Source organism: Trichomonas vaginalis, chromosome II (assembly GCF_026262505.1).
Source record: "Trichomonas vaginalis G3 chromosome II, whole genome shotgun sequence".
Classification (NCBI taxonomy): domain Eukaryota; phylum Parabasalia; order Trichomonadida; family Trichomonadidae; genus Trichomonas; species Trichomonas vaginalis.
The window spans coordinates 13,050,012-13,077,903 of NC_067204.1; the positions used below are offsets into that span (position 1 = coordinate 13,050,012).

Here is a 27,892-nt window from a genome sequence, read left to right on the forward strand (position 1 = left end):
ATACGATGAATTAAACGATAAAAATAATACAAACTCAACTAAGTTTCCTGTCTTTCAACCAAAAAATATTATGCAATTTAAATTAAATTGTTTATTCAAAGATAAAACAAAGATAAAGTAATTATAATTATCATATACTTTATGAATAACTCTCTAATTGGATAAGATTTTCGTACAAATATTTTTATTAATATCGATAAGAATATGTTTACCTACTATCACCATATGTCGATAAATGAGAGTAGAGTGATTTTTATCATCGAAACTTTTTAAAAGCTGTAAGCAGGAAGTAATAATCTTGTTTTTTCTGAGTTAGTTGTAGAACTATTGATGCCCGAGTTATCATTGTGATGCAGAAGGATATCAATGTACTGACTGAAGGATATGAATTGAATTGAATTTTATTGAATTTCAATTTGATCAAAATTTGTTGAAATGATATGAATGTGTCAACTTCTGTATCATTCTCCTTCACTCCTTCCTTATTCTTTCGAGAACGAAGCTAGCTCAGCTTTCGCTGAGCGAATTGACACTTTTCATGCCCTAAACGTACATACTCTCAAATTTATCGAAAAAAATTAATACCACCTAAACTAGTATATTCTTATTTTAAATATGATATTATCCTTATATTCCACACTAAAATCCATTTAAATCAACTTTTAAAAAAGTTCGAATCCTGCGCGTCTCACTTTTTAAATTTTCCAAATGGAAAATTATATTCTCCTAAAGTGAAAACAATTTTCCAAATTGACTTCCTTAATAAAAACCTATAAATTCTTACATACTTCATGAATATTGAAAGAATAAAGTTGGATAAATTTTACATTGAAAGAGTGTAAAAATTATCACAAATTTTGTCAAAATTAACCAAAACACGCAATATGTTCTTGAATTATAATATAAATGGAAAACATATATTTTCTGAGATATTCTCAACGATAAAATTTCAATTTGATCCCAAATAAATACTGATAAAATGAGCGATATATTTATAAAATTTTATGAATTTAATTGCGATCAAATTTTCTGTTGTTTTCTTTTAAATTTTTGATAGAAAAAAAAATTAAGAAAAATGAGTTTAGCAACCCATCAGGCAGAGTTACGAGTGTGTCAGGAAATAACTCAGGAATTAATGCAAATGCCATGTGCTGTTTTATTTAATGAACCAGTGAAAGCAAAGCTTAAAGATTACGAACGTTATGTAAAAGTAATCAAAAATCCACAAGACTTAGGTACTATTCTAAAACGTCTTCAATCCTCTGAGTATCAGAACTATCAACAATGGGAAAAAGATATTGCATTAGTATGGAGTAACGCAGAAGCTTATAATGGAAAAGATTCATATGTCACTCAAATTGCAAGGCACATGGCAAAGCAATGCGAATCTATGAAAAAAAGAATATCAATGCAGAAAATTTCAGGCTGGATGAAATATTTATACATATGGAGAGAAAAATTAGATAAGCTGTTAGTGTCACCGCCACAATCTTCAACAATTCGATTTTTCCCAGATATTAAATACATTCCTCCAGAGTATAAACCACTTACAAGTAAAGAAAAAGATCAATTAATTGAGCAGAGTCGAATAGTTGCGAAAGGTGATGATTTAAAGCACATAGCTAAAATAGTTGAACTGGATCCTCAAGGAGAAATTAAAGATGACAACGTTGTTATTAATGTTGATTTATTATCACCAAAAACTTTATATAGCCTTCAAAAATTTTACAAAAAGCGGGTATCAGAACTTAATGAGTAGATTTCTTCATTTATTTTGTTTGTTATTTGGATTTAAACCATTAATTTAAAAAACATTTATTTTATTTCAGACATTTTATAAAGAAAAGTTATGACTTCTGACAGAACTTAATATTATAAACAAAGATATACTGTAAATATTGCTTAAGGCTCTAATTCCCAGATGAAAGCGTTCTGAAGCTCATATGTAGGATCTGATTTCATATCAGTCAATCTCTTGACTTCTTCTGTTGGTTCCTTTTCCTCTGTTTCAGGTTTATCATTAAGATTTTCTGTATACATTAATCTAACTTGAATTGGAGTAATAGTTATATGTGGTAAAGTCTTAAGTGGGAATGGTGGATTGATATCAACTTCATATAATTGTCCCGATTCGTTACTAACTGAAATATGATTTCCTTCGATTTTAATTGAATCTTCCACAGCGCGAGCAAAGTAAAGGACAACTGTAACAACTGCTTCATCAACACTCATGTAGAACTGAGCTGGTTTTGGTGGATTTTCACCTTCTTTCTTTGTGACTGACATTTGACCATTTTGGACAATTACTTCTGTCTCTGGGAGTTCTGGTATTTGCTCTTCAGAAAGAACCTCAAAACCTGCAAACTTTGCAACATCTTCTTTAGTATATTTTTTAACTGGTGGAGGTTTAACTTTTAATTGAACTGTAAGGATTGGAGCCTTCCATTTTGCATTCATGTCATCTAAAAGTACTTCGAATGGTAAAGGAATATCAAAATTGTGAATTCCTGCTTTAATGTGTGCCTTTTTTGGTAAAACGCTTAAATCAATTGTCTTATAATCTGTTACACCAGGAAGACCAATGTGAAGAAGTAAATTTCTTGGTGGTAATTGTGCTCGATCTGCGTCTGTTGAATCTTCCATGTAATCACCATAATCAAAGATGCCCTGACGGACAATTTCGTATCCTGCCAGTGTATCTGTCATTATAACTCCATTCTTTGACCTAAGTTTTTCCATAAGTGTTTTGAAAAGTGCCCGTTATTAATTTTCATCAACAAAAGAAAGGGGGTAACAGTAAATACCTATTGATTATATAAGTGTTTGTTATATTAACAAAATATTTGGCCATAGCTCCTACAACAATATATTAAAGCGTGAAAACATTTCTTTATTAAATTTAAAAAGTTGAGAGATATTTTCAGAGATTTCTTAACAACAAACTAGGAAGTACTGCATGATGCATCACGAGTTAGAAGCAGGTTATGAACTCTCGAACTAATAATTGATTTTGGATTATTTTTGAATGCTAATATATATTCAGCTGAAATTAATTAGAAACTGATTAGATTTCGAAATAAAATTTGATAAAAATAGTATTTAAGAGATAATAATTATCTAAACTAATTAGAAGTAGATAGACAATTGTAGTCTATAATGAAGTTATCCGATGTTCTGAACAATTTTGCGAGTATTTCAAATTAATATTATTTTGAACGTCAACTCAGACTAAAATAGTTCTCTTTTATGAAGCATCTTAAATAGAAACACTAATACTTTGCACCATATGATCTAAGAAGTTTGATGATAACTTGATTATCCATAAGCGTTGCAATTTGAAGAGCGGTTTTTCCAAGTTTATTTTTTTTCATTGATATTTATACCATGTGAAATAAGAAGTTCAGCGATTTCTATACTATTTTTATCTGCTGCTGTATGAAAAGCGGTTTGTCCATAATTATTTTTTTCATTGATATTTATGCCATGTGAAATAAGAAGTTCGGCTGTTTCTTTATTATTATATTCTGCTGCTTTATGAAGAGCGGTTTCTCCATAATTATCTTTTGTATTGATATTTGCACCATTTGATAGGAAATATTCGCAAAGAGATGGAATATTAAACATTGCCGAATTAAAAAAGCATTTGTTAATATCATTAGTTTGATCGAAATAAATTAAAAATGATTCAAGATTATTATACAGTACACAATAGTCCAAATCGATCTTTATATTGTGCTCATTCATCAAGAATGTAACAAAATCAATGTTGTGTGAAATAATTGCATATTCCATGCATTCTTTATTTGGTTTCTGATGTTTCAAACATTCACTCATGATCTCTGCATTTCCTCCTAAAAATGATAATTCTAGACATTCTTGAGTTATTTCTGAGTTAAATTTCGTCCTTAGGAATTTGAAACAATCAACTGCTCCATGGTAACAACACAATTCAAGTAACGAATTTCCTTCGAAAGAATATGGATATAAATCGCTTTTAAGTTTTTGATCTTTATTAAATCCTTCTCTTTCAGTAAATGAGATAAATGTTTCTAAGTCATTATTCATAATTGCTCTGAAAATTGTATTTTCTGTATGAATATCAAGATTTTCTGAATTATCTTCTTCAAAATCTTTGTATTTATCTAATTTAATTCCATATTCTTTGTAAAACAGTAATCTTGATATATATTCAACCGAGCTGCCATCTTCCCCATGATAATCATCAGATAAGAGTTTGATAAGAGATAAATATGACTTTGTATAGCGATTATTATACGGAATGATATTTAAAATGTCTTCCATAATCTTTTTTGGTGGGCATATCTTTGAATCAATCAATTCTGTTTTGATCATTTTGTAAATATCTTTTAATTCTTCTTCTTTTTCCGTTTTCAGCTGATACAATGCATTATGCAAATCTATGTAGTATTTATATATACTTCGCAATTCACAGTATTTATTTGGATGGATGTCTTGGTCACACATTAATAATTTTTTAAATGCGTTTTAAGGGTGCACACGAGAGGATCATGTAAACTTCAGAATTTAGAACCTTATTTTTAGGCATTATCTTGGCTACCTATTTAGGCTCGAAAAGCAAAAAATATCAAAAAATACAACTTGAGTCCATTATGACCCTTTCATGGAGGTAGTTTTTATCCGCTAGTATTTTCCCTTTGAATTTCTTTACAATTCGAAATCAAATTCAAAACTCAGTAGAAGAAAGGAAGAATCGACTTACTACGGTTGTAATACGAATAAATACATATATTTAATTATTTTTATTTACATAATAATTGTTTGAATCTCATATTCCATCAAATTTTTAAATAAAAACATTAAAATGTTGAAAATGTTCATATATTTTAATAGGGTTTTGGCACTTTATTGAGGAATTACTACATACATAGTCGAACTGAACTTGATATTTTGAAATTTAAATTATTTATCAAAATTAAAATTTAACTTGAAATTTATAATTATTTAGTCATATTTTGCATAATTCTAAGTAGATTTTGTAAAAAATCAAGAAAGAAAAATTTTAACGTGCTTTATTTTTTCTTTTTATAATAATACATATTATTATATAATTAACATATTCATAATGTTTCACCCTTTCAAAAATATAATCCTCCTCCTCTCAAATAAACGTACATACGGGTGGCCTCTTTTTTCAAAAAATTAAAATTTGAAATTTTGGGCTCAAATATTAGAGATTTTTTCAACCTTCAACGATATATGTTGTCTATATCAGACCTCCTTTCTTTTTGATACTTAACATTGTTCCTAAATCTTAGCCGTTAAGGCTGTTCTGAAAATATTTTTTTTTTCGAAAAAATTCGAAAAAAATTCTTAAAATTCAAAAATCCCTTAATTCCTGAGGATTTTGGAAAAAAGTTTTTACATGAACATGTGTATATTATATGAAGTATATTGATAAGGTAAAAATCAAATTTTATTGCATATTCATCGAGAAAATAAACTGATGAATCCCTCAAAATTGAGAGGGTAATCCTCCTCCTCTCAAATAAACGTACATACGGGTGCACCCTTAAGCCAATGGAAGTTACATGCAAAGTTATAAATTAAACTTGTATATATTTTTCCCAAAGTTCTTTCAATTTTATTGATAAATTAGATGATTTTAAAATTTGAATTCTCAGTTTTGGCAATAAGCATCTATAAAGCGGTCCAGATGGTCTCAATTTTTGGCAAAAAATCATTTTTACAAAAAATTTGATCATAAAAATTCGCTTTCGTATGACTTAGAAGGATATACTTAAGATAACAAATTATATACCTGATAATAGAAAGTTTTACATGAAATATATTGAGAATGTGTTTGAATAATTGAAATTTCCTAATAAAAAGTTATTTAATGGATCTTTCTAGATGGGAATCTGTCTAACATCAATCTAATTTCCTTTCAAATACATAGAAAATGCATAAAAGCCATAAAAGAGTTAAAAAAAAACGAAAGAAAGAAAGGAAAAGGCTTTTTTGTTATTGTTTATTGTTTAGCACAATGGTGGGGGAGCAAGCTCCATTCTCTAAGCTAGTTAGAACTTACCAAATATAACTAGCTTATAACTCCATTGTATATTTGTAAATATTGGTCACTGATTATTATAAATATATTTGGTAAGTTCTAACTAGCTTATAACTCCAATGGTGGAGGAGCAAACTCCATTGTATATTTGTAAATATTGGTCACTGATTATTACTACTTAAAGTTGGACTACTTCTGGTGAAAAAAAAAATGGAAAATCTTTATTTTTTTCCATTGTGCAAAAAAAGAAGGAGTTAATTTTTTTGGAAGAACAAGAAAAAAAGAAATGTTTTTATGCGACTGTGACAGCCTTAGCCAAGTTTCTTGGTCTGTCTACATTGATTCCCTTCTGCAAAGCGACGTAGTACGCGAGTAACTGCATTGGGATGATGTTTACAATCATCTGTGTCCACTGGCAAGTCTTTGGAACAATAACTAACCAGTCAGAGAACTCCTTGACTCTTGGGATATCATCCTGTGTTGCAACAACGAGGACTTTAGCACCACGAGCTTTGATTTGCTGGAGAGAAGACTGTGTAGCAGCGAGCATTTCGTCATCTTCTCCTGTAGCAATGAAAATAACCATTGAATGGTCATCGATCAAAGCCAATGGTCCGTGTTTGAGTTCGCCGGCCATGAGACCTTCGGAGTGGATGTAAGTGAGTTCCTTGATCTTCAGAGCTGTTTCTCTGGCTGTTGCGTAATGTGTCTTTCTGCCCAACATGATCAAGTTCTGTTCGTTTGCAACGAAAGGAGCGATCTCTTGAATTGTTGGAGAAAGCTTCAATGTCTCTTCGACAATGGATGGAAGAGATGCCAAGGCTTGAAGAGCTTTCTTTCTCTCCTTTCTCTGGGAAATCGAATCTTGCATCAGCAAAAGAAGGAACATTATGAGTGCTTCGATCATTGATGTGTAGCACTTTGTTGATGCAACACCGATTTCGATACCTGCGTTGAGGTGAATGCCGCAATGTGTTCCTCGGGAGATTGATGAGCCAGGAGTATTGTTGATACCAACACAGAATGCACCGGCGCTCTTGCAGTACTCTAAAGCAGTTAATGTATCAGCTGTTTCGCCTGATTGGGAAAGGAATACGCAAACATCATCTCTGAAAATGACTGGTTTGCGATCATTGAAGTCGGAAGCGACCTCAACGAAAATTCTCTGCTTCGTATATTGTTCGAAAAGTGGTCTAACTGCAAGAGCAGCGTTGTATGATGTACCACAAGCGATGAAAATGAGGTATTTCGAGTTTTTGATTGTATCGATGTGAGGTATCATACCACCGAGGTGTATATCTGTACTTCCTGGTAAAATTCTGCCTCTCATTGTAGAAGCTAATGATTGTGGCTGTTCCATGATTTCCTTATGCATGAAATGTCCGTATTTGCCCTTAGCGATGTTTTCAAGTGAGAGTTGGAGTGTTTCTAATGAACGTGTTGAGTTGGTCTGGACATTTGTTGGAGCTGTGTTGATAATGTCGACACCTTCCTCGGAAATGTGGACAATATCCCAGTCTTCGAGGATAATGACGTTCTTTGTGTACTCAGCAAAGGCAGGAGCGTCAGATGCAAGGAAAAGTTCGCCTGGCTTTGGAGCTGAGTGGGAAATTGGCTCACCAAAGTCATGGATGGAACCAACTCTGTCTTCTCTCTTCATATCAATGGAGCGAGCTGCTTGTGAATATTGTTTATCGCCATCATAAACAAGACCAAGGAGTAATGGGGAAGAAAGACGGCAGGCAATGACTTCATTTGGATAAATGGATGATTTGAAAACAGCGCCGAATGTTCCTTCGACAAGTTTCATTGTATTTGCAATAACTTGGAGGAATGTTGGCTGTCTGCCGAGTTCAACTGTGAGCTTGTTATACATGAACAAGGCAAGCTTGGCCAAAACTTCTGTGTCTGTCTCAGAAGTGAATTCTGCTTTGGAATTCTTTTCATCTTCGATCAAGATTTCGGTATCATCGTTGTTTTGTTTAGGTGAAACAGAGAATGTTGGTTCTTGAAGCAATCTGTTCTTCATTTCGGCATAATTTGAAATAATACCGTTGTGAACAACGACAAATTCCATCTTTGGAGACGAAATATGCGGGTGAGCATTTCCAGCTGTTGGTGGACCGTGTGTAGCCCACCTTGTATGGGCAATGGCAACATGATTTTCGAAAATTGTCTCATTTGTAAGATAATCTTTGATGAGATTTAAGAGATTATCAACTGTTCCCTTGGACTTTGCAGTGACGATCATGCGCTCGTATTCGTTACCGATATCAAATGCAATTCCGCATGAGTCGTAACCTCTGTACTCTAGCTTTTTAAGACCTCCAAGAAGCTTTATAAGGATGTCTTTAAGCTTTTTATCTTTAATGAAATTCATGTAAGCAAAGATACCGCACATTATTCCGATATGTGAACAGATTTGTTCAAAAATCTCGGAGACAGTTTAAAAAATGATCTAGATCATCTTGATACCTAATATAGAGATATTTTTGTTTGGTCGCTTATTTCCTATGATTCAATGGCTTTCAATTTAGGATAACGTAAAAGTGATAAGTTTTTTCGTAATTTCCAAATTAAAATGATTACCTAATTAAGTTTTTATTATTACAAACTTAATCCAATATCTGACCAAATAAATTTTGAATTCTAATCAATAAATATCAACGATTCTTTAATTCTTTTCCAATTTTGAATTTGCGTTTCTTACTCAAAAAGTTCAAATCAATTTTCTGATCAGAGAATTTTATTCATTGGTTTTGATAATTTCTAATTAAACTGATATAAATTGTTAGGTGTGTAATAAACAGAAATTCATCAAAAGTGACAGCTCTCAATTTTTTGACATTTGTAAATTCTAAATTGAATGAGAAAAATGAAATAATACTAAGCATAATACAATATTCTAGATTTAATTATAATTAGGAAAAAGTTAGTTTTGAGAGTACTTTTCATAGGAATATAGAATGAAATCTTCTGAAAAATAATATCACATAAACTCATATTATTTTCTAATATATAACTATTTTATATAAAAATCAAATTCAATGATCTTAAAAGCGAAGGATAAACCTCAAAATTTACGAATATAATGAGTGAGAATATAATGCTTATCTATCATAAAACCATATGAAATATCAATTTTTGCTTTACGCCTAATTTTTGACGACAATTAGCAAAAAATGTTAAATGTTAACACTCAGTCCATTTGAATATGAAAAATAAAATTGACTTTGATTAAATGTTTTTATTTATCATGCAATTCTTCTTGCGACCAAAGATTTGAATAAAAGTTCAAAAAATAAGATAGCTTAAAAAATAATATACGGTAGTGTTTACTAATAGATGAATAGTATATAAATTCTATTAAAATGGATTTGATCCAAAAAAATATATAAAATTTGATCATAAATAAAATCGTTTTAAATTACTTCTTCATTTAAATGATAACAATTATTTTTGGTTTTATATTTTTTTGGATCAAATCCATTTTAATAGAATTTATATACTATTCATCTATTAGTAAACACTACCGTATATTATTTTGAGAGAGGGTCAAAGTTGCTATTTGTCACTTTTCCACAAGAATATAATGGGGAAAAAGTTATCATATAGTTGATCTCATTCACTGAGGTGAGAGATGCATGTAGTGTAATGTGATAAACAGTGGGATTGCTGCTCTAAGTCCTAGGTTCGAGACACATTGGCTTCATTTTTCTCTTTTTTATTGACGTAAACTATTCAATTTTTGTGTTCTCCATTCAAATTTCAGAATTTTTTTTGCAGATTTCACGCTACATTCGAAGTTACCTTTTGTAACAACCACCACTGCCTACGAAAGACGAAAGTGTGTCACGATTTCACCCGGAAATCCGACGGTTGTTTAAGAGTATGCACTTTTGTCACCTACTCATATTATTTTTTAAGCTATCTTATTTTTTGAACTTTTATTCAAATCTTTGGTCGCAAGAAGAATTGCATGATAAATAAAAACATTTAATCAAAGTCAATTTTATTTTTCATATTCAAATGGACTGAGTGTTAACATTTAACATTTTTTGCTAATTGTCGTCAAAAATTAGGCGTAAAGCAAAAATTGATATTTCATATGGTTTTATGATAGATAAGCATTATATTCTCACTCATTATATTCGTAAATTTTGAGGTTTATCCTTCGCTTTTAAGATCATTGAATTTGATTTTTATATAAAATAGTTATATATTAGAAAATAATATGAGTTTATGTGATATTATTTTTCAGAAGATTTTGTGTTCTTCTTCAAAATTTTATTTTTTTATTAAAAAGAATCTTTACAAAATATACATTTACTTTAATTAATATTTAAAAACGTGCTCTATCAAAAGTTCCAAAAATTCAATATTTTAGCTTTTCTGAGGTGTCACTTTTGATGAATTTCTGTTTACAACAAGGTGTAATATTTTTTTCGAAAAAGAATGTTCATTATTAATAAGTGAATCGTAATAACTCAAATGCGGTTCTCGACTTTTAATTTTAATCAAGTTAGTTTCTTGATGAGCAAGCGAATCCATACTTTCTTTTATTCATTTTTAACTTACATAATTTTTTGATCATAAAAAACAATAGGCGAAATCAAGGATGAAAATCCTGTCCTCGTCATTTAAAAAGCGTTTATTATAATTCCGTTTGTTCTTCAGCTCTGTAAAAGACATTAAAGTCGAAAATTCTTTAATCAGCCCATGTCTATGATCACTGCATTTTTCGATTAATATGATGAGATACTAATTCTTAATTGATTCCATTCTCAATGAAAAATAGAAGGGAATGTATGTTTTTCATGATCATCATCCCCAAAAATCATTCCGATCATGAGGTATAGATTGATTTTGGCATGAAGGAGTTGGATTTCACTTCTGTAATTTATATGCTATGTATTTCAGAACCTATAAATCTGAATTAACAAATCGAAATCGTAGGTTCAATTCAGATTTATTTCAATATTCTAACTTAAGATGGAAAATTTGGTTGATATAAGCGTATTATAACACAATTTAGGTTAATAGCATAAAATCTATAGGCAATATATTGTTGTTGTCATCAGTAATATGTTGAATTCATATTTCTCAAATTCGAATATATCATCTTAACATGCTAGTCAGTTCTTAACTCACGATAAATCCCTAGACTGTAAATAAATGTGTCCGGCAAATGACTCTCTAAAGTGAAAATTATGAAGTTCACAGTGATCTGTTCTAGTCAAGTTTGTGGCAGTAGAGAAATTTTGGTTGATCACTAATCATCATTAATTAGCAATATACCACAATAAACAATCCATTATATATTTGATTGACCAAAACTATTTTAAGCCTTCCCACGGATTTCTAGGAGTTTTAGTGATTTGTAGAAAACTCCTCGATCAAATTCCAAAGATGTATTATAATATAACGCTTTGCAAATTTGGATTCCAAGTAAAACAATCTAAGGCAAGTAGAGCAATAGAATTAGGAATACATATAAACATCTAAGATTTTAGTGGCTTCGAAAAGCATATACACCAACATCTGTGACTTGGATTTGATTTACCTTCAATTTGGCATTTAAATTTTAAAATTTTGCACAGCTGATGAAGATTAGCCTTATAGTTCTTGTCAGGTTCATTGGTATCTCAAATATAATGACTTCCTTGTAGAATCTTGTTTTATTTTGTTTGAATATAAACATTTGGATGAAAATCTTATTCCTTCTGACTATTCTATTGTTGTTGTGTCATTTAATACCTATGAACTTTATTAATGTTCATAAATTATTTCCGAAATCTTTTTGAACAATGATTACGGCATGTCTAACATAATATTTGTTTCTTCTATTGAGTTTAATAGATATTTATATATTAAAAATATTAATGTCCTTTGTATAGCGATTATTATACGGAATATAAAAATGTAAGATATTTCAGTACATTCTAACTCAATATCATACAGACGAATTTTTATTTTCTCTGCGCAGTATGTCTTATATTTGTCCATACTATCTTCTATCTTAACCACATCGAAAAACTATTAACAGATTTGAAGTGTCAGTACCTTTAAAAAAAATGCTAACGTCCAAGCATGACATTCATCCAAATAAATACAACGAGCTGCGAAGTATCTATAAACACTACATCGATTCGCATAATGCATTGTATCAGCTGAAAACGGAAAAAGAAGAAGAATTAAAGGATATTTACAAAATGATCAAAACAGAATTGATTGATTCAAAGATATGCCTACCAAAAAAGATTATGGAAGACATTTTAAATATCATTCCGTATAATAATCGCTATACAAAGTCATATTTATCCCTTGCCAAACTCATATCTGATGATTATCATGTTGAAAAGGTCAAAAATATTCCCACGATTTCTGTGCTCTTGTTTTACAAAGAATATGGAATTAAATTAGATAAATACAAAGATTTTGAAGAAGATAATTCAGAAAATCTTGATATTCATACAGAAAATACAATTTTCAGAGCAATTATGAATAATGACTTAGAAACATTTATCTCATTTACTGAAAGAGAAGGATTTAATAAAGATCAAAAACCTGAAAGTAGTTTATATCCATATTCTTTCGAAGGAAATTCGTTACTTGAATTTTGTTGTTACCATGGAGCAGTTGATTGTTTCAAATTCCTAAGGACGAAATTTAACTCAGAAATAACTCAAGAATGTCTAGCATTATCATTTTTAGGAGGAAATGCAGAGATCATGAGTGAATGTTTGAAACATCAGAAACCAAATAAAGAATGCATGATTTATGCAATTATTTCACACAACATTGATTTTGTTACATTCTTGATGAATGAGCACAATATAAAGATCGATTTGGACTATTGTGTACTGTATAATAATCTTGAATCATTTTTAATTTATTTCGATCAAACTAATGATGTTAATGCATGCTTTTTTAATTCGGCAATGTTTAATATTCCATCTCTTTGCGAATATTTCCTATCAAATGGTGCAAATATCAATGAAAAAGATAATTATGGAGAAACCGCTCTTCATAACGCAGCAGTATATAATAGTAAAGAAACTGCCGAACTTCTTATTTCACATGGTGCAAATATCAATGAAAAAGATGATTTTGGACAAACCGCTCTTCATAAAGCAGCAAAATATAATAGTAAAGAAACTGCCGAACTTCTTATTTCACATGGCATAAATATCAATACAAAAGATAATGATGGAAAAACCGCTCTTCATTATGCAGCAGGAAATAATAGTAAAGAAACTGCCGAACTTCTTATTTCACATGGTATAAATATCAATGAAAAAGATGATGGAAAAACCGCTCTTCATAACGCAGCAGTATATAATAGTAAAGAAACTGCCGAACTTCTTATTTCACATGGTGCAAATATCAATGAAAAAGATGATTTTGGACAAACCGCTCTTCATAAAGCAGCAAAATATAATAGTAAAGAAACTGCCGAACTTCTTATTTCACATGGTGCAAATATCAATGAAAAAGATGATTTTGGACAAACCGCTCTTCATTTTGCAGAAAATTGTGCAATAATATAATGTTCTTACATAAGATACTATTCTTTCTTTTTTCTGATATTTATCAAGATAAAATTCATTAGAAAAAAAAATAATTAAGCTTAATTTCCAATTAGATATCACCTCTCATTTTTTATCACTCTTTTTAGAAGCGCTTCCACTTTGAATATTGGAGGAAATAGCTTGATCATTAACCTGTAAACATGAGTCTAGTAGGTGCCCGTAAATGCCTAACTAAGGCATGTTCTACCATCAGCGTCTATATATTTTCAAAAATAAAATGGTGGTATTTCTACGAGAGTACCTAAGGCATTAATGACTAATTTCATCGATGGAAAATCTTGTCATCTCAAAGATTTTTTTCACAACTTAAGAGAATACAATTCTACTATCCGTATATTCATCATACCTCATACATGCACCTCTCATTCGCACTCATTTTATATCGAAAAAGTACATTTTCTCACTATTAAAATATTTGAGTACCTAAAGGCAAGAATATAAAGAGAAATTCAAATAAATTTATTTGCTTAGCTTTTTCAGAGATAGATATGTAATAAAAGAAGTAAAAATTTAAAACTAAATATACACTTTATTGAATTTGCAATTTTTCGTATTGAATTCTTAGTTTTTCAAGTCTGTTTCTAGCATTGTTAAGTTCATTAGTAGCCTTCTCAGCATTCTTTTGTGCCTCTTGCATAACCTTTGTCTCTGCTTTAATATTAGATTGAAGTTGAGTTACTATCTTCTTCTTTTCTTGTAATTGCTGCTTTAGCTTTTCTATCTCTTGCTCTAAATCAGCATTTTGTTTCTGTACTCGTTGGTTTTCTAAGTCTAAATCAGTCGTTTTTTGTTTAATTTGACTAACTTGTGCTTCTAATTTCAGTTTTTGCTGATTAAGGTCTTCTTCTTGGCTTTTAAGCTCTTTAGATGTTTCATAAATATCTAAATATTGGTGACTAAAAGAATAGCTAGTCATTTCTGGTAGTTTTTGAGTTTTTAAGCATGTAAATAGCAAACTTAACGGTAAATCGAATAGTTCTGGATATGAACAAAACTGATCTATGTGTAAATCCAAGTATGATCGTAGACCATGGAAAGAATCAGGACAATATTTGATATAATTAATTAATAAACTCTTATCTGAAGATGATAGGACTCGAAGTTCGAGTTTAGATATTAAACTATTTGCTTCCCAATCCTGGATTAAATTAACAAGTTTCGGTGCAAGTGATGGATCAATTGCATCACTACCATCATCATTAACTAACCTTATAAAATAACTAAATATATCTTCGGTGTATTTATTGTCACTCAAATCTAGTTGAATTGGTTGTTTTTGTGATAGTGATTTTATTTTAGGAGAAATTTCCCGCAATTTGGCCATATCAACGTTGTACATTCTTCCATTATGCATAATCGTGGTCAATTGATGGTCTTCTCGGGTCATTTCAAAATTAGACATGTTTAAGTGTCACTTTTTAGCTCTCGCCTTCATGAATTTTTTGAAATTCATGGGGAAAATATATTGGCAAAGCATGCAAAGTTCCTCAATATTAGAAGTTTCTATTTACATATTTCATACTAAACCCTACAAAATCCAACGATTTTTTAATTGCGATATATTTTATTAAACATCAAATAAAGATATATGCATGATGCCTGAACTTACTCAAGTAGTTATTTATGATTTAAGTGTGTTTCTCCTCTAATTCAATAAGTAATATATACATATTGTTGTAATCGAATATATATAGAATATTTGAAGCATTAAAGTAAATAAATAATCAATATTGAGTGATAAAAACGGATTATCAGCCATCAATTAAGATAAAAATTCTTAATTTTTTGAGAAAATTTTATTAAAACATTTAGATGGATAATATAAATATATATATATATCATAAAAAGTATTTATTTAAAAATTCTTAATACACAATCTATAACAACACATGAACAAAAACAAATATTTTTTTTTTCTAAAAAAAAGTTATTCGATCAACTGGAATGACTGAAGTGATGCCGATGATGTTGAAGAAACGACAGCCAAAGAACTTTGTGCCTTGACTTCATTTTGATTTGAAATGAGGTGGTCCAACGAAAGTCCAGTCTGCATTTGTATCTCAGAGATGAATGTCGCCCAAACATCTTCGTTATCCTTGAATTCCATCTGTCTGATCGATATCATGGCAGCTGTTATCGTTCTTCCGTTATCTTTCTTGTAAATATTCCACAACTCATTGAACTGTGGCGGCAACATATCTCTCGAGTAATCCAATGGAGATACACGCGGCCACATCTTAAGGAATGCAGCGCAAGCAGCAGCACATGCAAGGCTTGACTCTTTGCCAGCATCGAAAGCTCCTTCCGGCAAAGACAACATTCCTACAAATGTTGTGAGAACAAATAAAGATTCACTTGGATTTGTATCTGAAAAGAAAGATTCTGCGTTATCTACATGCATAATGATAGGATATCCACAGACTGGCATGTCAATGAGCTCGATATCGAAGATGCAACGGAACTTATGCTCACTGTGGTCACCTAAAAATTCTAAAACAGATTCAATTAAACCGTCAATCATCTTACAATTTGCTTCTAAGTTCGGACAAGCTCTAACTACTTTGGAAGGAGCAACGAATGTCATGTAGTATGTCTCTACTTCTGCCCAAGGAGCTCCTCTGTCCTTTGTTTTCTCCCATGTATCTGGTGCTTCAGGTGAATAAAGAGGATATGGGAAAACATGGTCAATTGTCATATCTATTGTGATTGGAGTGTTGACAGAGCGATCAAATATAATGTAGATCATGCCGCCAAATGGATTTGCGATCTCTGTAACTTCATCTAACTCGAATGTTGTTGTAATCATTGGCCAGCGCTTCCAAGGACCTTCTTTTGTGAAAATGGCTTCGGCGTGCATGCCAACTTGGACTACTAATGGAACTGGAGGTACTTCATTTAAGGTAATTTTGGCAACAACGCCAGCTGTGAGCCAGTAACCTGTAGAATACCATCCTTCGTTCTGTAGTGTAAGTCTGACGGTGCCAACATCTTGTTCTGACGGCTCTTCAGAAGCTCTTTCTGGGAATCTTTCGGAAAAGTCATGTCCAGCGAAGTCTTGTGCTGATAATTTGGCCATGATTTCACATAAAAGTACTGATATAACGCCATGAGAAATATCTGGACATAAACCTTCCGGAGTATCGAAATTATGTGAGCGTAAATAACCAAGCGCTGAAGCAGCAAGCTGGACAAGCTCTGGGTTTGTATCTTGCGGCATGCAAGAAACATTGTAACGAACTGCTGTTACACCAGAGTCTAATTCTGTAATATCGATAACTGGATTATTGAGTGTTTCGCTGAGAGATTGTGACAGACCAGGGAAAGTAAGTTTGCCTAATGCGGATAAGTGGAAATTAACTTTCAACTGTGGCGCGTTTACAGGGCCGGCCAATAAATTGGTTGAAGGGAATCCCAATCCGCATTCTGTAAGAATACTGTTCATTCTATAACGTTCCTGCTCTACTCCAGGAGTTGGTGGCTGTAATGTACAAATTAGACCACCGCCATTTTGAATAAATTGCAAAAGAGTGTATTCAGGATCGTCAAAATCACTTGGTACGATAACAACATGGTGATGTTGAATATTTTCTAAGTCTTTCTGTACGACAATTCTAAATCCAAAGCCTGTTGCATTCTTGGTGATTACTTCAGCTTCTTTGTCTTGAAAGCCGACTATGAGGACTGATATATATCCTCTAATGACGCCAGATGCCCACTTAATTATATTCTCAAGAAAAGCAGAAGCGTCTGTATTTTCTCTATTGCATTCCAATAGAATGCGAGTGTTTCCAAAGGCGACGGCACGCCCTTTCTCAAAGCGGGATATGCCAATAACCGGCAAATTTACGCCAGTAGAATCGCCTGAATCCAAAGCAAGCGGTGCAATGAGAATTGGAAACGAAAGTTTAGAAAAGCATGCGACGGGTTGAGTTTTATCGGGTTTAGGGAGCTGCTGAATTCCTTGCATGATGTTAATAAAATCATTCTTGAGGGTATTTGAATCAATTACATTCGACTGCATTGGATCAGCAAGAGATGAACTGAGTGGTGATTGCATTTTGTCTTTTGGTTTGGGGCGTACACGCTGCGGCGTGTCCATGATACACCCCATTTTTACAATAACGTGTAAAAAGTTCTCAAAATTTTGTACGACGATATTTTTAAAATAATTCAATAGGATAATTTTCTAATCAAAAGTTGGGTTTTACAATCTATAAACAAGCTTTTATATTTTAAAACATCTCGGATTGGAACACCGAACATTATTTTATTTTCAGATTTTATTAATCGCTATGAATTCGCGCAATCATTTTTCATTTATTGAGCGAATTTGACGAATTTGAGATTTCCTCTTGAAGAATATTAATTCATGAATAATATAGCAATCCAAGCATATTAAAAATCTTTTTATGCCAACATTTTATGCTTATCTCAGTCGCAATTAAATATTTCTCCATTTAAACGTGCCTATTTCGAAATCAACTGTGAATTTTGCTAGAGAAAAACAGTGCCAGATATAAAATGCCAAATTTCTCGTAGTTAAATAAAATTATGAAATTTAAAAACTTGATAATCAACGTTATCAGCATTATTTTATCTTATTAAACTTAAAATGATGAAGGAAATATATTGCCAGTAGTCTAATCAATGTAATGAGGGAATCAAAAGTGAACTTACAGATTTTAAGTATAAAAACAATATAGTATACTTGTTATGTCAGAATTTGTAATCCTGCAAATGATTTTTGTGGAAATTCAATCCGCTATGAACTTTCTTTTCATTCAACTCTGAAAAGTATTTCTGAAAAACGAACTTGTAAAACATTCAAATTGCTAATTGAGAACTTCGCGGATAATTTTGAGGAAATTAGATATTTCGGCTTGTTTTACTAGTTTTATTTTTTTTTGATTGAAAAAATTAAAATTATTTCACTGAAGAATGGAACGTTTAAAACCAGCTGGTAGAGCTTTAGACGAGAATTTAGGATACCAAACTCTGTGTGTTTCAGGAATTGGAACATTTGGAGCAGTCTTCAAAGTTCAGGATGATAAAGGTGAAGTTTACGCAATTAAAAAAGTTTGGTTGAACCCCCGCTTTAAGAACAGAGAGTCACAGATCACACCACTTCTTGCTCATCCAAACTGCTTACATTGCTATAAGAGTTTTATCACAAATGAAGGACCAAATAGAGATGCATATTTTCATCTCGTCACTGATTTCCTTCCTGAGGATTTAGAGAAGCTAGCTTCCGTAAAATCACCAATTGACATGCGATTTGTTAAAATTTTCGGATATCAACTCTTTGCTGGTCTTTGCTATCTTCATCATTTCGGTTTATGCCATCGTGACATCAAGCCGTCGAATGTTCTCATTGATCAAAATGATGGAAGATGCCAGTTATGCGATTTTGGCAGCGCAAAATTCTTAGTTGAAAATGTTAAAAATGTAAGCTACATTGCAACACGTAGCTATCGTGCTCCAGAACTCATTCTCGATTGCAAGACATATAATACAAAAATTGATGTCTGGTCTGCAGGCTGCGTCTTGGCAGAATTAGTTTTGCATACAATTCTCTTCAATGGAACAAAAGGAGAGGAAGTTCTTGAAAGAATTACGGGGATTATCGGTATGCCAAAAATTGGCGATTTAGATACTTTTCAACACAATTTACCATTAATTTTCATAGGCCCAAGATATACAAAGCTTCAAAACGAATTTCCACCAGATACAGATCCAGAATTTCTTGATCTTCTTAATCACATTTTCGTTTGGAATGTTAATAATAGATATTCAGCCGCAGATTGCATGAGACATCCATTTTTCAAGGATGTCTGGAATCTTAAACTTCCAAATGGAAATGATTTGCCAGAATACTTTCATAAGATGAAAACTCCTGAAGAAATGTTTGAAAACTTCCCAGATGGGCCTCATGAATAACAAGAATATATATCAGCATCTGTTTAGCTATAAATTTTGTGTTATTTCTAAATATTTACACTCTATTAATTTTCATAAATTGTTTCTTTTCCCAACAGCATTAACCTTTAATAAATCGATATTAGAAACACCAAAACGATAATTTTAACAACTAATAAAGTATGAATATCTACTTTGCAAATCTATCAAACATTTCATAAAAGGTAGCAATTTATTACCATCACACGATAACACATTTAGAAAACACAATTGTGGTAGCATTTAATCAAATTAATTACAATCAAAACAAATTGTTAGGCAGCAATTGAAGATCAACACATTGCCTTGTTATATCTAGTTACGGCAAAAATATCCAATAAACGATAGCAAGTTTCTTATCTTGAATATGAAATCCATGCCGAAATCCGAGCCAAAAAAGGATTAACGAAAAAATAATAGTAGGTGCTTATCCTAGTCAAGTGTATAATTTTGCTACTAATTTTAAGATCTATCTCCAATTGTAGAGTTCTGAAAACTTTCTCAAGTCAGTTTTCTTCTTGTGCAATACATAAGTATATGGTGTAGTTTGAATATCAAAAGAATTTTGGACTATCTTTTTTGACACGGAAAAAAATTAAATTGAGTTACAATCGATCGACATCGTTCAATCATTCCGAATTTTAAATAATTCATGATTTATTTTGTATAAGGTTTCTCTTGTATTCAAAATTTCAAAACTCATGTCACTTCATTGAAATACCTGTTGTAAACAGAAATTCATCAAAAGTGACACCTCAGAAAAGCTAAAATATTGAATTTTTGGAACTTTTGATAGAGCACGTTTTTAAATATTAATTAAAGTAAATGTATATTTTGTAAAGATTCTTTTTAATAAAAAAATAAAATTTTGAAGAAGAACACAAAATCTTCTGAAAAATAATATCACATAAACGCATATTATTTTCTAATATATAACTATTTTATATAAAAATCAAATTCAATGATCTTAAAAGCGAAGGATAAACCTCAAAATTTACGAATATAATGAGTGGGAATATAATGCTTATCTATCATAAAACCATATGAAATATCAATTTTTGCTTTACGCCTAATTTTTGACGACAATTAGCAAAAAATGTTAAATGTTAACACTCAGTCCATTTGAATATGAAAAATAAAATTGACTTTGATTAAATGTTTTTATTTATCATGCAATTCTTCTTGCGACCAAAGATTTGACTAAAAGTTCAAAAAATAAGATAGCTTAAAAAATAATATACGGTAGTGTTTACTAATAGATGAATAGTATATAAATTCTATTAAAATGGATTTGATCCAAAAAAATATAAACCAAAAATAATTGTTATAATTTAAATGAAGAAGTAATTTAAAACGATTTATTTATGATCAAATTTTATATATTTTTTTGGATCAAATCCATTTTAATAGAATTTATATACTATTCATCTATTAGTAAACACTACCGTATATTATTTTTTAAGCTATCTTATTTTTTGAACTTTTAGTCAAATCTTTGGTCGCAAGAAGAATTGCATGATAAATAAAAACATTTAATCAAAGTCAATTTTATTTTTCATATTCAAATGGACTGAGTGTTAACATTTAACATTTTTTGCTAATTGTCGTCAAAAATTAGGCGTAAAGCAAAAATTGATATTTCATATGGTTTTATGATAGATAAGCATTATATTCCCACTCATTATATTCGTAAATTTTGAGGTTTATCCTTCGCTTTTAAGATCATTGAATTTGATTTTTATATAAAATAGTTATATATTAGAAAATAATATGCGTTTATGTGATATTATTTTTCAGAAGATTTCATTCTATATGCCTATGAAAAGTACTCTCAAAATTAACTTTTTCCTAATTATAATTAAATCTAGAATATTGTATTATGCTTAGTATTATTTCATTTTTCTCATTCAATTTAGAATTTACAAATGTCAAAAAATTGAGAGCTGTCACTTTTGATGAATTTCTGTTTATTACATACCTGCTTCGTACATAATAAAAGAATATAAGTGCCTAATTTTTGACAAATTTTCTTCATGAATAATCGTCTTACATAAAAATAAGTTTTTGAAGGGGATGAATGCTCAGTCCTTCGCGACAAAACTTATGAAAAATACTGTGTTAGCATCTCAAATGGGCCGTCTTCGTGATTGCATCCATTTTGATGCTAATGAAATGTTTGCAAATATTCCAATACCAATCACAACTGGCAAAAAGGACAAAATCCTCGAATCAGAAATTAAATATCAGCAGTATCTCTCCAGAGATCTTGTTACAAATTTTAATGCCTTAAATATTTTAGACAGCTTAGCACAAATTGGCTCAAATTCAGCCACTTCCGCCTTCGAGGAGTTTGCTGCTGATCTCCCTGAGCTTGACATCAATAAGACTGATGAAGTCGAAACAGATTCTGGAGTAGATTTGACTTTACGCTTTGACAAGGAAAAATTCAAAGTCGATAACATGTATCACAGGATAGCATTCAACGTATACTTCAATCAGGTATTATGCGCATTCACAAAGAGACTTATGCTCGCTTCTAAACTCTCAGGAGACGATAAAATGGAAGAAATTATTAATCAAATTCCTCAGCTTTTACAGAAATATTTAAACTCATTATCCGGACCAATATTTGCCTTTAATGCCAAGCTTTGGTCTGAGCCATTATGCCTCCTTTCTAAAGTAAATCTTCCTGCCGTGTTAAATTCTATGGAAAAGAACATTCCAGATCCATCAACTGATACACCACTTGCTCTTATGACCATGTTCAATCTTTACTCTCAGGTAGTTATAGATAAAGGTGCTGATGTTTCCAGAATAATCAACATCTGCCATAAATACGAGAAACTCATCAAGAATACCAAACCAGATGCTATCCACCATAATGCATCAATCGAATGGCTTATGAACATCTCCCTTGGAGTCTTTATTCTCGATCCTTCTCAAACATCATCTCAATTTATCTACGATATGTCAGAAATCGCCAAGAAGTTCCAAGGAAACAACAAAATGGCCGATCCATCCGAAGCATTCCGCGCTCATATCTACGCTTTTTCGAATCATCCGAAGCTTCATAATCCACTTGACGAATACTTCACGAAATACATCGGAAAAGATCCGAAGTACTTTACAATGGAAAACGCTCCAATACAATTACGTGCTATCAGCGCTTTAATTTGTGGAAAATCGTATTTCCCTCCATTCATCCGCCAAATCCAACATTCACAGTACGCTGAATGCAAGAGCGCCATGTCAGTAAAGATTGCTTCAATGGCTTTTCAATTAATTTTTGATCATCAAGAATTATTTGACAGTTGCCAGTTAACTCTTTCCGAAACATTAACTTGCATCGCTGCAGCTGATTTCCAAGATTTTGTTACTAAGAAATTGAAGGAATTATTCCATCCAGATTTCTTGACTAATAATTGTTTCGCCGTTTTCGATTGTCTTCATCAGATTATCTCTCCTGCATCTAGATTCCAGGATCTTACTCAAGCGAACATCGGTCTCTTCTCGGATCTTTTCAATTTCGTATCATCTCATATTGAAACTATCCTTGAGAAGATTCCAACAAAGTCAGGCAACGTAGTTTATAAATCTATTCCACTTTACGACTCTCTAACTCTCACTCCTGACTGGGAAAACGTAATTTTACCACCCAAGGTCGACAAGAAGCTGGAACTCTGTTTGTACAACATGAAAGACACCAACTTTGCCGTCCCATTAATCCTTCGAGCTCCGATCAGATTCTCTGCAAAAGATACAAAACCTTGGACATCTGTCCTTGCCAAATTCTACGAGTCATCTGTCTTCGAATCGATCACTGATGTCAAGCTTAATGTTGCTGAGCTTCCTCCGAACGAATTGACTCAAGAATTATCTTGCATTTCATTAATACCTTTCTTCAAGTCAGAAACATTCATCGAGAAGCTTGCTCTTCACATCAACATCGCCAATCCTCATATTTCATCCGCATGCTTACGTACTTTACAGTCAATTTTAATTCATAACCCACAATCAGCAGATTCCATCATCGGAGCCATCAACAATAATCCAATCTACAGTCTTGAAGACCTCTACAACAACATCCAGGCCTTAACAAACGTCATGTCCATTATTCATATTGCTAAAGCCGAATTAAAGCAACAAAGTTTACTTTCCATCTTCTCCGCCATCATTACCGGTCTCTGTACTCCAACTCCTGCCATCAGGATCCTTGCCATGCAGCTTGCCCAAGAAGTTTCTTCGATTGGCAAAGTTCATCCGAACTTTTTAGCCTTTTTAGATGAAAACTCCAGCAAGATCTCCACAAATCTCAAGCATCTGATTATTACACACGGTAACTACTCCCATATTAACATCACAAACGTTCCAGAGATCACATTCCAGTCATTAATTCCAACAGGATACGATTCCATCTATTCCTGCGCTCTTTCCATTCTTGGACAAGTGATGAGCGGCTCAAACATCGCTGTAGAAGCCGAGCAAACTATATTAAATATAGTTTCAAACACATCACAAATCAAATGTCCACTTTTCCTCATAAACGTTTACATTTTCGTGTCAGCTTTATCGAAAGGAAACTCTGTTGCCACGAAAATCAACGAGATACACGAGTTATTGTCCAAACCAGAAGGATGCGAAGATCATTTACTCCCGTTCTTGGCTTTCTACACTTCAGGATTCGGTGTTCCAATCCTCAAGAATTTGCAGCCAAACGGTCCTTTCATGTCACATGTCATTTCCTTCACCTTCAGAAATTTGATAGAGTACGATCAAAAAGCTGAAGAAACCGGTTTGACGAAATTCGATCACATCATTTCCTTGGCGTTAAAGAACCAAGCATTTGACTCCACACCAACATTCAAGATCAATGAGGAATACTTGTCAAATAACCAGCATGTTATTTATGCATTATGTGACATTGCTTATTCCATCAAGAAGATTTACGATGATTTGTATCAGAACAACATTTCTGAAGCGAGATCTGCATTTCCAAGAAACACAGTTTACGGTGGAGAAAAACTGTCTTCTGATGCAGCCAATAGATTATTTGCTTGCTTAGTCAATTGTTCATCTGCTCCTGATAAACTTCCTTTCCAGGAATTGAGAACAATCTGTAGATCAGCTCTAACAGCCATGATAAGAGTTTACACAATTCCTGATTCACTTTTCAATTCATTGAAAGATAACCTTAATACTGTCAGTGAAATTTCTTTCAGTGTATTGACAAGTGTATTGGGATCCGCTTACAATGTTATGCTTCCTCTTTATATCGAGAGATCCATTGACAATCCTATCTTCTTCAAAGCGATTTGCGCGCAGTTCATGCCGATTGACAATGTCGAAAAATTCATTTTGAAGTGGAAATCGAATGTTTCGACAGAATTCAATGATTCCGAGAAAGATTTCAATGAAACAACAAACGCAAACATCGCTGGATTGTTAACACTTTCTTTCTACATGTTGACACACAGTGAATCAACAAACAGAGCATCAGCAATTAACTTGTTAACTTGTGTTGCTTTGGGAGCTTTGTTTGTTTCAAATGACCAAGAATTGCATGGATTATCTGCATTAATTCATAGAATTAATACTTTCATGCAAGGAAATGTCACTTTACCTCCTGAAATCAACTTAGATGTCTTCATGCAAATCTCCGAATTGCTTTCAAAGAAGTTAAGATCATCTACTGAAATTGTTTTGTCTCATGCAGCACAAATCATCAAGAAGAAACCAAATGAATGCAATGTTTTCATTTCAATCATGACACCATGGTTGAAAGGATTAGTTTTCAACAGGGATTGTGCAGGAATTGTTCCTGAAATAACTGATGAAAAACTCATAAGATTCACTGGTTTCTCGTTCTTGAAATCCTTCGTCAAGAACATTATTTATCTTACTCTTTGCAACGGACATTTCAAGTTCATTGACCAAATATTGGAGTCAAAATGCGAAGAAATGGACATCCATCAGTATTTCTTCATTTGTCTCTATTCCATCCAACAAAACGATCAATCATTGTCTGATAACATTATGGCAGTAATTGATTATTTGTTCAATAAAGATCCTATGAAAGTTATCGAACACATTTCCAAGTTCTTTACTTTCAGATCATGGTTCTATTATCAGATCCAGTTGTTGAGAATGGATATACAGTTCGATATGGACAGATTCATGGAAAATATCGCACACACGAACCAGAATTCCAATGAAGATTCAGAAGAAGATGTTTCCGACATCGATTTGTTCCAAGTCGTAATTACTTTCTCTTCGAAACTCGTCATGAGATTATTCAGAGAAAAACCGGAATCAATCAAACCATATTTAGGGCCAATCATCATTTTCTGTCTTTTGTATTCCGACCAATTCGAAGGAGCTCCTAAAGAATTACTCGGAACAATTCTTTCAAAGAACAGTTTTGATTTGGATATAAAGAATATGGCAACAACAATCATCTCTTCCAATAAAACTGCTCTTAAGACAACACCTGATAAATTCTCCAGCCAATTAAGATTATTAAGTAAAGTCACTGATATCGATCTAGACTTAATCTTAGTTGCCATCGATTTCATTTATTCCCTTCCAGCTGAAAGCGTCAAAGATTTCGCCACAGAATGCTTGAGATGGGGAACAACATGTGGTGAAATAAAGACAGCACACAGAGCAATTATTTTGTATGGAATAACTGCTTCACACGCAAATGATGATATCATTGACATTTTATTGCGAACATTGTATATTTTCATCAGTGTTTTGGCGGAAAGAACAGCTCCTGGCTGGAAATCAAAGAAACAACAAGTTCTTGCAACAATCATGGAAAAGGAATTTGATGCTTCTTTGGCTTATTCATACATCGCTGATTTAGTTGATGTAATTACAAAGATTTCTTGTAATTTAACTGTTCCTTCTCAAAAGGCATTTCTTTCTGTAATACAACTGTTGAAAGTGCAAAGAGAAGAACACCTCGATATCTTCATGGCTGTTATTAATCATTTAAGTGAATGTTTGTCTAACAAACAATTCACTGATTCCCTTCAAAACGAAAATGATTATTTGCAGTTGATTTTGACTCCTTACCATTCAACGCAGTCATTAAAGGGATCCGTGAATTTCATGGTCAGATTGCCATCAATGAATGGATTGAAGTGCATCTCGAACTTGAAGATGGAATGCCTTCTTTTGGCCGTTCTTCCTTATTTGTTCACTTTCAGACATGACAGGAATTACGCGGAACACGTTGAATCATTCAGACAAAACGTTGATTCTCAGCTTTCTGACATGTTACAGAGAATGGCAAATGAAGGAGATGATGTTCTCGACGGATTGGTTAAAACAATCCTTAAGATCATTGACGACCAAACATTCTTATTGTCTGTTTTGAACTTCTACACAACAGCTCTTCAAAAGGATTCAGATGTAGCAGTTGCAATTTACAAGATTGTTACAATAATGTTGAAGATGACACCTCTTCCTATAACTATCGATAGATTCGGAGGTATCGGTGATGTCGCTGCTTCTGTAACTGATCCTTTGATTTCTGTTTACGCCATTGAATTCTTGAAACTCTTGCAAGCACAAGGAGGCGGAGTAATGAAGAAGATCGTGTCAAGAGGTATCAAACAATTCCCATCAATCGACTTGCCAGTGAAAGCAGACCAATGGAAGTTCAATGAGGAAATCGATCCATTCGATGATATCAAGGAATTACCTCCACTCGCAATCATTGATATCGAATACTACGGTTGCGAATTCCTTCAGCCAATACAAGAAACACTTCCAATCATCAAAGTTGCTCCATTCACGTTTTGGGCCAATGCAACATTCAAGGCAGAAAACATGCACGTACAAGAGAAGATGCTGCTTGAACTTGATGCTGTCAAGGTCAATGAACCAGAGAAGTTCTTCAACAAACTCGAAAAAGCTCTTGTAAATGATGATGAAAGTGATGACGAAGATTTACAAGGAAAGAAATCAACCGATGCCAGATCAAAGAAGAAGAATTTCGCTCAGGAAGACCAAGAAGACGATGAGGAAGAAACCAAACTCACTTACCAGGCATTCTTACCTTCAAACAATGAAATCAATGCTTTGGGTTCTGACATCTTATCTGGAATAGAATTCCCAAGCTTCCTTTGAGAAAAAATCATAATTTTATTTATCTTAAAAATATTTCGAATTTTTTTATTAAATAAGACTTGATTTTTTCTAATGTATACTTATGGTAAATTATGTTTATAGTCATGATTTGAATTCAATATTTCACAACACTCGTAATCATAGATAAAGTGATAAAAAT

At 32.3% G+C, this 27,892-nt stretch overlaps 9 protein-coding genes across 9 annotated transcripts, besides 6 other annotated features; 4 read left to right on the forward strand and 5 right to left on the reverse strand.

Annotated features, from left to right (window-relative positions):
• Positions 1-1,060: 1,060 nt before the first annotated feature.
• Positions 1,061-1,777, forward strand: TVAGG3_0536810 (chromatin remodeling; the record flags this gene model as incomplete). Its single annotated transcript, XM_001326198.1, has 1 exon — positions 1,076-1,759. One exon carries the CDS (start codon positions 1,076-1,078, stop codon positions 1,757-1,759), a length of 684 nt encoding a protein of 227 aa, XP_001326233.1.
• Positions 1,778-1,822: 45 nt separating this feature from the next.
• On the reverse strand, positions 1,823-2,752 carry TVAGG3_0536820 (PIH1 CS-like domain family; the record flags this gene model as incomplete). The annotated part of the gene is made up of 1 exon (XM_001326197.1): positions 1,903-2,739. The coding sequence occupies one exon, from the start codon at positions 2,737-2,739 to the stop codon at positions 1,903-1,905; it is 837 nt and encodes a 278-aa protein (XP_001326232.1).
• Positions 2,753-3,357: 605 nt separating this feature from the next.
• Positions 3,358-4,485, reverse strand: TVAGG3_0536830 (proteasome regulatory particle assembly; the record flags this gene model as incomplete). The annotated part of the gene is made up of 1 exon (XM_001326196.1): positions 3,358-4,485. The coding sequence occupies one exon, from the start codon at positions 4,483-4,485 to the stop codon at positions 3,358-3,360; it is 1,128 nt and encodes a 375-aa protein (XP_001326231.1).
• A 25-nt stretch (positions 4,486-4,510) lies between these two features.
• Positions 4,511-5,551: a mobile genetic element.
• A 760-nt stretch (positions 5,552-6,311) lies between these two features.
• Positions 6,312-8,538, reverse strand: TVAGG3_0536850 (glutamine-fructose-6-phosphate transaminase (isomerizing) protein; the record flags this gene model as incomplete). The annotated part of the gene is made up of 1 exon (XM_001326195.2): positions 6,342-8,450. One exon carries the CDS (start codon positions 8,448-8,450, stop codon positions 6,342-6,344), a length of 2,109 nt encoding a protein of 702 aa, XP_001326230.1.
• Positions 8,539-8,849: 311 nt separating this feature from the next.
• Positions 8,850-8,886: a mobile genetic element.
• A 1,045-nt stretch (positions 8,887-9,931) lies between these two features.
• Positions 9,932-9,961: a mobile genetic element.
• Positions 9,962-10,440: 479 nt separating this feature from the next.
• Positions 10,441-10,478: a mobile genetic element.
• Positions 10,479-11,984: 1,506 nt separating this feature from the next.
• TVAGG3_0536890 (ankyrin repeat and SOCS box-containing protein 4 family) lies at positions 11,985-14,127 on the forward strand (the record flags this gene model as incomplete). The annotated part of the gene is made up of 1 exon (XM_001326194.1): positions 12,124-13,599. The coding sequence occupies one exon, from the start codon at positions 12,124-12,126 to the stop codon at positions 13,597-13,599; it is 1,476 nt and encodes a 491-aa protein (XP_001326229.1).
• A 43-nt stretch (positions 14,128-14,170) lies between these two features.
• Positions 14,171-15,028, reverse strand: TVAGG3_0536900 (uncharacterized protein; the record flags this gene model as incomplete). The annotated part of the gene is made up of 1 exon (XM_001326193.1): positions 14,171-15,028. The coding sequence occupies one exon, from the start codon at positions 15,026-15,028 to the stop codon at positions 14,171-14,173; it is 858 nt and encodes a 285-aa protein (XP_001326228.1).
• A 471-nt stretch (positions 15,029-15,499) lies between these two features.
• On the reverse strand, positions 15,500-17,772 carry TVAGG3_0536910 (peptidase M60-like family; the record flags this gene model as incomplete). The annotated part of the gene is made up of 1 exon (XM_001326192.2): positions 15,569-17,752. The coding sequence occupies one exon, from the start codon at positions 17,750-17,752 to the stop codon at positions 15,569-15,571; it is 2,184 nt and encodes a 727-aa protein (XP_001326227.1).
• Positions 17,773-18,579: 807 nt separating this feature from the next.
• Positions 18,580-19,578, forward strand: TVAGG3_0536920 (STKc GSK3 domain-containing protein; the record flags this gene model as incomplete). Its single annotated transcript, XM_001326191.2, has 1 exon — positions 18,580-19,578. The coding sequence occupies one exon, from the start codon at positions 18,580-18,582 to the stop codon at positions 19,576-19,578; it is 999 nt and encodes a 332-aa protein (XP_001326226.1).
• Positions 19,579-20,318: 740 nt separating this feature from the next.
• Positions 20,319-20,356: a mobile genetic element.
• Positions 20,357-21,532: 1,176 nt separating this feature from the next.
• Positions 21,533-21,569: a mobile genetic element.
• Positions 21,570-21,659: 90 nt separating this feature from the next.
• TVAGG3_0536950 (uncharacterized protein) lies at positions 21,660-27,762 on the forward strand (the record flags this gene model as incomplete). The annotated part of the gene is made up of 1 exon (XM_001326190.1): positions 21,670-27,732. The coding sequence occupies one exon, from the start codon at positions 21,670-21,672 to the stop codon at positions 27,730-27,732; it is 6,063 nt and encodes a 2,020-aa protein (XP_001326225.1).
• Between the last annotated feature and the right edge of the window lie 130 nt (positions 27,763-27,892).